This window comes from Athene cunicularia (assembly GCF_003259725.1).
Source record: "Athene cunicularia isolate RWA chromosome 8 unlocalized genomic scaffold, athCun1 chr8_part1, whole genome shotgun sequence".
NCBI classification, from domain to species: Eukaryota; Metazoa; Chordata; class Aves; order Strigiformes; family Strigidae; genus Athene; species Athene cunicularia.
Window position 1 is genome coordinate 32,279,110 of NW_020799109.1, and position 12,289 is coordinate 32,291,398.

The window sequence follows — 12,289 nt, forward strand, 5'->3', positions numbered from 1 at the left end:
TTCTCAGTCAGCTGCAGCTGTTAAAGGGAGTTTGACTTCAGCAGCCCTGTGCTCACAAGGAAAGCCCAGCTGCAGCCAAGCTGCGCCTGCAGCCTGGGGAAGGTGTTTTCTGGGTGGGAGAGCACGTGTGCATTAGGAACAGCCTAATCCTGCATGAGGATAGGGAGGCACTGCAGAGAGACTTGCATAGATTGGGTCAGTGGGCCAACGTCAACGGGATGGGCTTCAACAAGGCCAAGTGCCAGGTCCTGCACTTGGGCCACAACAACCCTCTGCACAGCTACAGGCTTGGGGAGGTGTGGCTGGAGCTGTCTGGAGGAGAAGGATCTGGGGGTTCTCATTGACAGGCGGCTGAACAGGAGCCAGCAGTGTGCCCAGGTGGCCAAGAAAGCCAGCGGCATCCTGGCTTGTATTGGCAATAGAGTGACCAGCACAAGTAGGGAGGTGATAGTCCCCCTGTACTCTGCACTGGTGAGGCCACACCTGGAGTGTTGTGTCCAGTTTTGGGCACGTCAATACGAGAGAGATCTCGAGGGGCTGGAGCGAGTGCAGAGGAGGGCAACAAAGCTGGGGAAGGGCCTGGGAAACAGATCCTATGAGGAGCGATTGAATGAGCTGGGACTGTTTAGTTTGAGGAGGAGAAGGCTGAGGGGAGACCTCATCACTCTCTACAGCTCCCTGAAAGGACATTGTAGAGAGGTTGGTGCTGGTCTCTTCTCACAAAGTAACAGAACAAGAGGGAATGGCTTTAAACTGCAACAGGGGAGGTTCAGAGTGGACGAGAGGAAAAAAATGTTCACAAAAAGAGTGGTGTTGCATTTAGGGTGAGAATAAATTTGGTACAAGATAAATCCTCTTGCGTTCTAGCCGGTCCTCAGAGATTAGAGGGGCCAGGGGCGGCTCTGCTTGCACCTTAATAGGTATGTCAGTTGGGCTGTTGTTACGAAGGCTCTCACATAGTCCACTAAAAATAAAAAAATTAACATAATTAACTAGCTCTCCATAAATTACAGGTTCAAATGTCTGTGAGAGGAGAACAAAATGACTTCCTAGGGTTTAACGGCAACCCCAAACGCTTTATCACTCACCTGACAAGTGAGGGCTCTCAACCTCGAGGACCTGCTCAGGGCAGTGTCCCGAGCCAAGGCCCCTCGAGGAGTTTCCTTGGGCAGCATCCCGACCCAGGGGGAGAGTCCTCGGCCGCAGCTGCTGCTCCAGGAGACGAGCTCCAAATGGCTCCCCCAGGGGACTCCATCGATCCCCAGGACGAATCTGACCTGTGTCAATAGCGGCTCCCATTGGCCAAAGGCCCCAGTTGCCACGGAGCCCTGAGAACAAGGGCAGCCCAAAGCTGCTACACTTCAGTAGCCAAGAAGCTCTGCTTTCATTGGGCGGATGCACCTGCCACACTAACCCTAAAAGGAGGAGTAGATTCACCTTAAAGCATTTTAACTCTGACACTGCTTGGGCTTTTTTTTTCTACCATGAAACATCATAATAGAATTTTTATTTCCTGTCTCACAGTGGAGTTAAATTCCCTCACAGATATAATTTTCATTATATTCACAATATGTGATTCTCATCCTTAAAAGAAATAGAGGTAACTACCTGTACTTACTATAGCTTACTCTCATTTCTCCTTCCCTCATGTCTTTGTCATGAAATTTATCTTCTTTTTCTTCCTAAACTGCTTTTATTTTTTAAGTCAGGCTTCCAAGCAACAAAACTGTTTTGTTTGAAGTCTGTCCCTTCTATAAATTTGTATAAAGAGTAAAATGATTTTAAGTCATCCTTGTTTTGCAGGACTATCTCACTTGTTGCGATGCAAACTGAATGAAGAGCCAGGTCAGGGGAAAAACTGCAGGGGCTTCCACTAGAGATGATTGATAATATCAAAATATGGAGTAAAAATACCATTGTGGAGCAAGTTGATCCCATCTCTAGAAATGTACTTTGATTGAAATGAGCAGAACAAGTTATTCTTGATCCACTCCTTGCATCCCAATCATGAAATACAAACGTCAGTCTACAGTTCATGCCCTGTGGAGTGCTCAACAGGAGGGACTCTGCTGATGTCTCTTTCTCACTTTGAAAATGGCAAAACTTTCAGTGAACACTGGTAATTTCCAGTGGGGTCTAATCTTAATGCCCTTATTTTATTTTAATTTATTTTATTTTTTAATATATGCACTGGAATTATAGTGACTTATTTCATGTTTGGCAATGAGTAATTTATGAAAAACTGCCTTTATATGCAACAAAAAATTAAATCTTGGCAAAATTCATTTCCTCTGAGGAAATTAGATGTCTCCTAGTCAGTAGGCTCTGAATAAACTAAGAGCTCTTACAGTAAGTACACCAGTTTTCCTGACTTCTTTTTGAAAACCCGAAGGATGTGGGGAAGCCAGTAGAGCAATGAACAGGAGACTTGGCTGCAGCTGCGCACGCTGCTCCCTGGTTTGCTGGACACTTTACCTTCTCCTTTCTCTGTTGGCACTGAAGTCGACCACTTTATGAATGGGAAAGAAATTTTCTTCAATTATAAAACGTGCAGCAATCTCAAAGGCAATGGGAACCTTTATTGTGATTATTATCAATGTATTGACATTGTCATTTTATGCAAACTTAACTGTAAAACACTCTTGAGATACTGCATAGAAAATACATATAGGAAAAAACATATATACACTTTCATAAAAATAGAATACATCTTGGCAAAGTTACTTGTGTACAGTGTATTGACATTATTGAACCAACTTACATAATCTTTGGAGAAATATGTTCCATTTGAAAAAAAAAAAAAAACCACAAAACATTTTAACTGACTGCACTGGGAGTACTGAAATGGATATGTTTTTGAGCTAAATAAATGGCTATACCAGAATGTCAGAGTAAAAACCAAAAAGTTATAAAATACCTGCTGTATAAAGTAGAAGTAGCCATGTTGTTTTTTCTTCCAAGAAATAGTGACAACTTTAAACTTGCATGAAAATCAAATGTACCAGTTCCAAATTCTACTGCAGACTCTTTAGCTGAAAACAAACTTTAATATAATTTGTTTCAGCATTTGCAATCATTAGATACAGAGGTATTTACTGGTTTTGAGCACATGACATAATGTATATTACAGCCCTAATTCTATCAGGTATTTGATAAGAAAAAAATCTAAGAGATATAAAATTGTAAAACACTTTGCAACCTTTAAAATGTGTAGACCCCTTGAAATTATGCTTCTTTTTTTCTTCAGGTTAGGCTTTTCTTTAGTTACTTTCAACAGAGGCTGCTTCTTGCTTACTGCTTTGACCACATACTTCAGCTCATACTTCAATTTTTCTGCTGGTTTTCAGAACAAACTGTGGAAAATGACTGCTCCAGTGTAATAAATAAAGCTAGTGGTAACAGGTCCTCAAAGCCATGGATTTTCCTCTTGAATTGGAATACTGGTACTGAATGCGCAGCCTCAGGGAAGGAGGGAAAAAGAAAAGAGCATAGCACCACTTTCAAGTGACACGGTTCACAACCGTTTGGCAGGCAGCAGAGTCAGTCTGGAAGTGGTAACACCCACTGGCATTTATGAATGTGGTTAAAATACTGCGATTACTGTAAAGTAGTTTGGGTGTTTAATAGGGATAGGCTGACACAGCTATATAAACAATGAAAGTTGTCCGATACTCAATATTTCCATCGATGCTGTAGGATAAGGCTCTGACCCCCATGCGGTAAGTCTTTGGCTCTCGCAGCGGACGGGTGGTGAACACGACTCCTTTCAAATTCTCATCCCTCAGAGCAAATGGGACTGCTGGGTCCTCGTCTGCCATCAAGAAAGTTGTCCTTGGGTGCATGACCTCGTCATGAGTATAGGCAACCAGCCGGATTAAATCCTGACCAGCAGCTATGCCGAAGGGGAGCGAAAGGAGTTTGTATTCCAAGGCGTAGGTACTGGGATCACACTCCAAGTCATTGGCTGGGCAGTTTTTGAGACAGAACCTAGGAATAAGCAGAGCACTTTATCCCCGGGAGAAGGCATGATATCATTATGTACTGCAATATGTCTGAAAGGAGAAATTCTTTTCATTTACGCTGTTGCAGTTCACAGATTAAAGCAGCTCTGTGAAGACAGAATGCTCATGCACTCTTTACCCATTGCTTCTTTAAAGCTGCAGTCTAGTTTAACGTCTTATTTTCCCTCACCAGGATCATCTCAGTACCAAGAGGTAACAAAGATACTGGATATAATATTTGTCATTGAATTCAACGGTTTTAGTGACCTTGCTCTTAAACATTAGGGTTGGAAAGGTTGGTTTAAAATGTACCATTTGAAGTGTCTGTGTATTAAGAGCATAAAATAAAAAAACTAGGAATTCAGAAGTAAATTTTACTTCTATTAATCAAAAATCAAAATAGGAGATCTTTGCTAGCTCTGCTTGTCAATGCTAACAGAGGTCAAAGAACCTCTTCATTACCCATTTCAACTTAAATGTCATTGCAGGTCAGTTGGATCCAAAACATGTTTTCTGACTATGAAACAAGCTATTTCTTTGAGCATATTAAAAGAAATGAATGTTTTTCCCAGAACAGGGAAATAGAGTAATTTAAAACCAACAAAACTTACCATGAACTGTCACATTATTTTCATGACTGAAAAAAGTATATTAAATGCTTTAAAACTGATGGCAGGTTAGGCCATTACAGAAGTCAGTCAGAAAACTTAGATGCAAAGGCAGCCCCACAAGTGACAAAAGAAGGACACTGGATCAGCAGAAAGAACTGCAGCGTGCTGCCTGCTGGGCTTTGTTTAGTAAAGAACATTCAGTGTTATTTCCTCTTGAACTAATAGTAAAATGCTGCATGGATGCTGAGTGCCACCCAGATCACCTGCACCCACTATTTACTGGTTCTGCTGCAGGGGAAACATGGAATGCTGCTGCTCAAGAAACAATGATCATCTCAGAAGTCAATGCTTTACCTTTTGCTAGGATGATCTTTACTGGTATCAGTCAAAGTTTCTTTAATGAATACAGGTTAAGGATCTGAGCTTGGGGTGGGTGAAAAGGGGCTGAAAATAAGACATACCCAGACAGAGGCTCTCGCTGATAGTTTGGTGGACAAGGAGTGTCTATGCACTGGTAGCTTCCTCTCATGTTAAAACACATCTGATTTGATCCACAATTAACATTCTGTTCGAGGCACTCATCAATATCTGAATGTAAAAAACATACAAGTAGTAAGTTACTGGTAGAAGAACTTAAGGCTTAAAAGACTAACTGGGTAAAGGCTGTGCAGACTGCAAAGGCTCTTTTATCTCTACACAGAGTGAAATCCTTCAGAATCCTGTCTTGCTTATAAGACACTGGAGCCACTAGTGCCAATAATATGTATTTATTATTGTTGGCATTTTATTACTGCACAGGATGGCATATTGTGCAAGAGCTGTCCTACAGCCACGATCCAACAAAAACAATAGTTGTCTTATCAATAGAGGCTAATTAGGACAATTTCTTTTCTTTTTTTGTGGATTAGAAAATCTGATTATCATTTTTTAACAGAGGTGGGTTAAGGATTATGTTGGGTTTGGCCCTAGAGCTGCCATCTACTTGCCTGGAGTTAAATGTGTAATATAAGGTCACATGCGGAAACAGAGAACAAGAAGTTGCAGTTATCTAATTTGCTGGTGTTTTAAGAAACATTAAAATGTGAAATATAAAAACTTCTGAAACTTGACAAACCTATTTCTGAACACTCAGGGGGATCTCTGTACCTTGACAGGTTTTGCTGTTGGCCATAAGGTGATAACCAGATGGACAAGTACACTGGTAACTTCCCAGGGTGTTTCTGCATTCATGCTGACAGGTATCTCTGGTTTTGCATTCATCAATATCTGTGGAAAAGGAAACATGAACACATATACATCAGAATTATTTGAACCTGGTATTGAACTGTAGTATTTTCTGTTCTATTTATATACAAGTGTATGGACAGAGCTGGAGGAAGTTGTCTGGATTTTGTTTACTGATGTGGTTGAATGTCTAAGACTAGCAAGTCCTTTCACACCTTACCTTTATAACTTTTAAATAATTAAGTCAGCTTTTTTTGAAAGCAACCATAATATGTATTCTAGCTGAAAGACCAGTCCTGCTACAGAGTTCTGGGTAGAAAGGGGGACGTGCAATCTAGATACATTGACAAGGTTATACAGTCTTGCCCCACAAAGCAAGCTGAGCTGCCTGGTAATAAGGTTTTAGGAAATGTCCAGATCAGTTATCCCATCAGAGGAAGCCTTGACAGTGGGGGAGTTGTTATTACAGTTAATCCCTCCTCAGGCAAAGCTGTTCCTTTCCAACCTGATCTTCCTCGTGCCATGGGTATGAATTAAGCTCAGTATCTGGGAAGACTATCAATAAACGTTCTTATTTTTTTTTAATCTCCCTTTCAAATATAGAAGTACCAGACCACTTTGTGTAAAATTTTCAAAGCAGACTAGTGTGATTTAGACACAGACCACATATAATTGTAATTTCTTTTGAAACATTTGTCTAATTCGGGACAGTAATAGAGACCCTCCCTACTCAAGTTAGTCTCATACAAGAGTTAAGACTTGCATGATTAAAACAGTGGAAGGTATTTGCTTCCTCTCTCTTTGTCCAATTTACAGGGATTGCATTAGATAAAAATGCAAACACAGAAGAGAAACACATGTCTAGAAATTTATGATATTTTGATATCAAATCCTGGTGGTTGTCTGTTGAAAGAACTTTCTTTTAAAAAAGCATCACTTGGGTGTATTTTTCATATTAAACAGTAATTTTAAAATTTATGTTTATTCCAATGAAATGGAAGTACAAGAATATTAACTAATTCAGACTGGGAGCTGGGGTGAAGATCATAGATTTTAGCTAAACCCTTTCATCAGTGATAGCTATATTCCTAGGTCTTTCAATTAAACTGCTATACCCATAACAAATTGCATGTATATTTACATTATGAAGACTTTTCAGTAATCATACAAGGGTTGATGTCTGCCTATCTATAATTTTTATTAATAAAAGTATATTTGTATTTTTCAACATTATATATTGCTAGATAATTGTAACATTATTTCTGGTTGCTAGAACCTAGCTGCAGACCCCTGTACCCCTGGAAGTACACTGTGCCTGCTATGAAGCATCCCTGGCATATATGCTAGGTTCAGGCACAGAGCCAACACACCACAAACTATCTTAAATACACTGGGACAAGCTGTAGCAAGGCCTAGACTGCAGTACCCTTGGACCTGAAGTCAGTAGTATTATAACAAAATAACTTAACTGAATAATTATTTTTTTCTTAAGATACTCAAAATGTGAGTTAAGTGGACAAAATCTGTCTTAAGAGAAGCATATTTCAAAATATCAACTGATGTTTTATATCTCCATCTGTCCTTTGTGTAAAGCACCAGGTCTGGTGTCCTCTCCTGCAAGTCAAGGCGAGCCCTGGCTCAGTCCAGGCCCGTTAGCATGTCCAGGGCAGGGCGAGGATTGTGCTCGGGGCAGGCTGGGCCTGAGTGCCCCTTTTCTGGCTCTAGACCAGCAGTTACAGAGGGTTTAGATCCACTGACACGAACTACTGCTGCAGGAAGAGAACCTGGCATTTCTAGCTTTTGAGCAATAGTTTGTTGGGGTTTTTGGTTGGTTGATTTTTTAACTTAATTTCTTCACATTTAGTACTGACCAGTCAATGAACAATACAGGCTGCTGTTCATTTTGACTTCCACAAGGAGCTGAATTAAATTTTCAATACCTGTGAAAACAGCAGCATTTCACTGAAAAACCTCAGAAAAGCTCACTGAGTAAGGAGGAAGTGAGCTAAGTGCCTGATAGAGATGCCAAATCCCTTGGTTTCCTGTTGGTCTTAGAATGTGCTCTGAGGCTTTGCACCTCTTAAAAAAATGAAATTGGGGCAGAGATTGCCAGTTTACCGTAACTACCCTGCTCTCCTCATCACGGAAAAGAAATGTCATTGTCACAACTTATGACAAATCCCCTATTTGTTTATAATCAGTCTCTCCACACTCAGTGAATTACATTACAATCCACTATCTGTCATAACTACAGATAATTTAAAAGTTTCTGCTTATTTTGCCCATATGGCAGTGACAAATGGTCCTCTAAGAGTGCTGGCACCGGATCTAGTGTGCTCAATTCTAAAATCTTTATTCAAAACCTTTTTGAACCAGATTACTACTACCATCAGTGGGAGTCTGGCATAAGGCAACATCCCCAGGACTAGACTAGGTCTACTGGTGTTTTTTGAAGTGTGAGAAAATTCACAAAGGTGAGCTCCAATAATCAGAAGAAATGGAACAACAGAGGGAAATAATTTGCAAACACACAATAAGCAGCACAATTACAACAAGAGGTTACAAGGAGCAGGTTTGAAAACATTTTTGCTACAACATGCTCAGGAGACAAGAACATGCAGAACACTTGAATATTTATCAGGGGAATATGAAAAAAACCCACAGCACCACAAAAACATCAGCCCCTGGTATATATGAAACAGTAACCTAAGAATAAGGACCACAACAAGAGAATTGCACAGATATGACTGACATTTACCTACACATCTGTCATTTCTTGCCTCATAGCCTTCAGGACAAGTTTCTCTAATGTTCCTTCTAGTCCTGGAGAAAGGTATTCTGCTGTTTCTATACTCTGAGAAGGAGCTGTAGAGATTTGAGGAGTGCCTGTAATATTCTTGAGGTTGATAGTTGTCTCTCACAGGGGAGAACTGAGCATAGTTATAGCTATTGTAATAGGCACCATAATTTGGCAATCTCTGCAATCCAGCGCAAGATTTCCCATCACCTAATAAATGTTGTCCAGCTGGACAGACACACTTGAAGCTGCCGGGGGTGTTGGTGCATTGAAATGCACAGGATTTAGGCACTTGTTCACATTCATTAATGTCTGCTCATGAGACATGATCCAGAGCAACAAATCATGTGGAAAGGAGAAAAAACAAACAAACAACACATAACTATATGTATATATATACATATATACTTTATCTCAGTCTGTGGAACAAACTGAAGACACAAAAGTGAAATCTTGAAGACAGTAAAATATGGACAACACAATGCCAAGTAGGCAGGTTAGTCTATCCTGTACCTATATACCTATATATACCTTTATTCTTCCTGCAAGGTTACTGGGGATATGACTCCTCCACGCAGGACACGAACTCTGCTGGAATTCTGGTCTCCAGCATGACTGAGGGAGGCTGTGGCTATAAAAGGGGGATCCAAGCCTGTTCCCTGGCTTTTGAAGAAGCAGAGCTGTGTGACAGCCTGAAAGCTGCCAACTCCAGTCCTTGCTGGTTACTAGAAAAAAAGCACTCTGAGAAATTGGTGGCCCTTAGGGCCCATGCTGCTCATTATTTCAGCCTAAACTGTTCACTGCTACTTCAGTATTTTTTTTTTTTTTCTTGAGTGCTCCCCAGGAGCGGGAAAAGCTGTCAGGCCCTTCTTTAAAGGAGGATACTTAACGCAGAGCATTCTTGAGAAGTACAGCAATAGAAATTCATTCAAACTGGCACCGAGGGAAGCTCAGAACCTTAAGAAGGTTATTGTACTCTGTGTCAGAGGAAAAAAAAAAAACAGGTCTCAAGGACGTGTCACAGGGCTATAGGGGAAGGAGATCAGGTATGTTCTAACCCTTCATGTTCTTGGTCACTCCAACTATGAAAGGGTGGAGACCTTATAGTAAATATTAATTGACTTTTGTACAATTAAAACATATAATCCCCCCCCATGCTTTTTTTTAAAAAAAAAGTTATTTCCCTTTAACTTGTAATCCAAAGTAATTTGAGCAACCTTAGCAGTAAATATCCATCCTTAAATCAAAACAGAGTAGTGAGCATACAAAATATGGTAAAGGGCTTAGGGTATAACATGACGAGTGTCCTTCATGCAAAATAAAGTAAGTATGAGGGCTCTTGATACTGCAGAACCAGGCCTTCTCCCATAGTCTCTCTGGCACTACCAGCAAGAAATTTTCTAAAATTTTCAACAAGTTACTTCAGGCCCAGCTAAAAATTTGACATACACGGTATTCCTTTTCAAATTTACATTAATTCTTTACTAGAAAAAGACAAAAACCTGCTAATTCCAAACAGGAATATGCAACTCCACGATGAACAGAAATAAATAACCTGATATTAGCATACACAACAACATATCTATAACTGTTGCATAAAGTACTTTAGTAGAATTTAAAGATTATCTTAAAGTTGACTTAATAAACGTTTAATTATTTAATTAGTGGAAAGTGTGTATTCTTTAAATTATTATTTCAAAAATACCATTAAGCTGGCATTATTACAGCTTCACTTTGGTTTCCTCTGAACATAGAAATCTGAGCATCATTTGTAACCCTCTGAGACACAAATGTATGATAACCGTATTGAAAAAGTAATACTGTTCAGAAATGTAGAATATTAGACTGTATTTTTATTACATTTGTAATACTTTATATATTTTAAAGAATTTTTTTTTTGTATTAATAATTACATGTTTTGAGAGTTGGAAATCCAGGGATCATTACTGCAGAGTACTGCAGTATTTCCCAATTATTATTTCACAGATAACTGAAACTTTATATATTAGTTGAAATATCATTAGGGTAATATTGTCAGGTTTTATAAACAAGAGAATTTCATTTTTAATATGACAACAACTAAGACAAATTTAAGTTTATATTCCTTCATTGTGTTTTAAAACAAAAACATGTTACACATATACACGTAAAAGAATACAGAAACTCATTATTTTCTTAGGGCTCAACTACTTTCAAATTGCTGAGTTTAACATTCTTTACCCGCATGAAACAGACAGTAGGTATGTGCACTAACATCTTTACAATAAGCAACGTCCTTGCATAAGCAAGATAAGACTATCATAGAAATAATGAAAGAAAACAGGTGAAAATTTGAGCAATTCCTGTCATAGGATCATCCTGTGCAATAGAAGCAAAACTGAATGCAGCAAGTCACCTGCATTTATAACCATCCCTGTGAGAAATGATCATCGACTGACAGGTAAGCCTAAGTCTCCCTGGAGATACTGGACAGTATCTCATTGATTATGCACTATGAATATTAAATTATTACAAGAACAAGGTGAAATGACTTTGAAACTAAAATAGCTTAATTCTCATGCATTCTTTAACTTGAAGAATAATATTTTATTTTAAATTTTAGATAGCCTTGCATGTGTTACATGCAAAATTGCTTTGTAACAGCTTTTGATAATGCCCTTCCATCTATGATATGGCATGTTGAGATCCAACACAGTTCAGAGAAATACTGTAGTTTAGTTAAATAGGCATGCATGTATCTATGGGTGCTGTGATGACAAATGAGCATCTCATCCCCATCTAGCAGTCAAGGAGTTGTGGCACAAAGGACTTTACACAGGGTAAGAGTGGTACAGGTAGGAACAAAGTTCAATTCTTCTGTTTCAGTCTGGGGCCCTACTCACTTTTCAACTCTTCCCTGTGCTTACTGGGAACATTAACAATAAAAATTGGATTTTATTAACACATGTGAACTATTATCTTTGATGCATCTATATGTAAAATATATTTTTAAGTAGATAAAAATTCAAAGGTGCATACGGTCATACTTTAAGAGGGAGTTTTCAGTGCTCTTTGGTCAGAAGACAGCTTTAGGGCAGCTGCTAGTGGTTTGTGAAAATCTGTAGTACTAGACTTTATCTAGCTTATTACTCTCAGAAATTTAAATGGGTTTAATATATATTACAGAGTCTGGGATTGATTTGATTTCAGTAGAGAGGCAGCTAGTAGAAATAATGTCTTGGTCTACAGCCAAACAGTTTCTTACTGCAACTGAATGTCTTAAACCTCAAACAAACAAAACACATTCCTGGCTTTTGGTAGTCCAAAATATTAGGTTATTTAAAATGAAAAAAAAAAAAAAAATCTTGTTCTCCAAAGCAGCTATTTATCACTTCTGAAAGCAAATCCTGAAGAAGTCATCATGGAGGAATGCTTCTCTGATATATGTGGGAGCAACTGAAATCAACTTCACTTAAGTGTCATATTCCAACACTCATATATCATTATTACCAGGGTGGATCAGCTTTCATATTTTAATTATTCTATGTAAGTACAGAAAGGGTGAATCAAAATGATCCTAGTGCCATCCTGAGGTCTACTAAATGCTAGGTGAAGTGTTTTATGCACTCGCACTGCTACAAGACATTAAACTCTCTGGCTATCCACGCTAGAGCTAT

General features: G+C 39.1%; 1 protein-coding gene across 1 annotated transcript in view; it reads right to left on the reverse strand.

The window, feature by feature from the left end:
• Positions 1-2,559: 2,559 nt before the first annotated feature.
• HMCN1 (hemicentin 1) overlaps positions 2,560-12,289 on the reverse strand; it is a 209,226-nt gene continuing 199,496 nt past the window's right edge. The window contains exons 104-107 of the mRNA XM_026854028.1: positions 8,595-8,945; positions 5,759-5,878; positions 5,074-5,200; positions 2,560-3,987 (exon numbers count right to left, since the gene is read on the reverse strand). Coding sequence (XP_026709829.1) covers positions 3,621-3,987; positions 5,074-5,200; positions 5,759-5,878; positions 8,595-8,945 — 965 coding nt within the window. The 3' untranslated portion in view covers positions 2,560-3,620. The remainder of the gene's footprint in view (positions 3,988-5,073; positions 5,201-5,758; positions 5,879-8,594; positions 8,946-12,289) is intronic.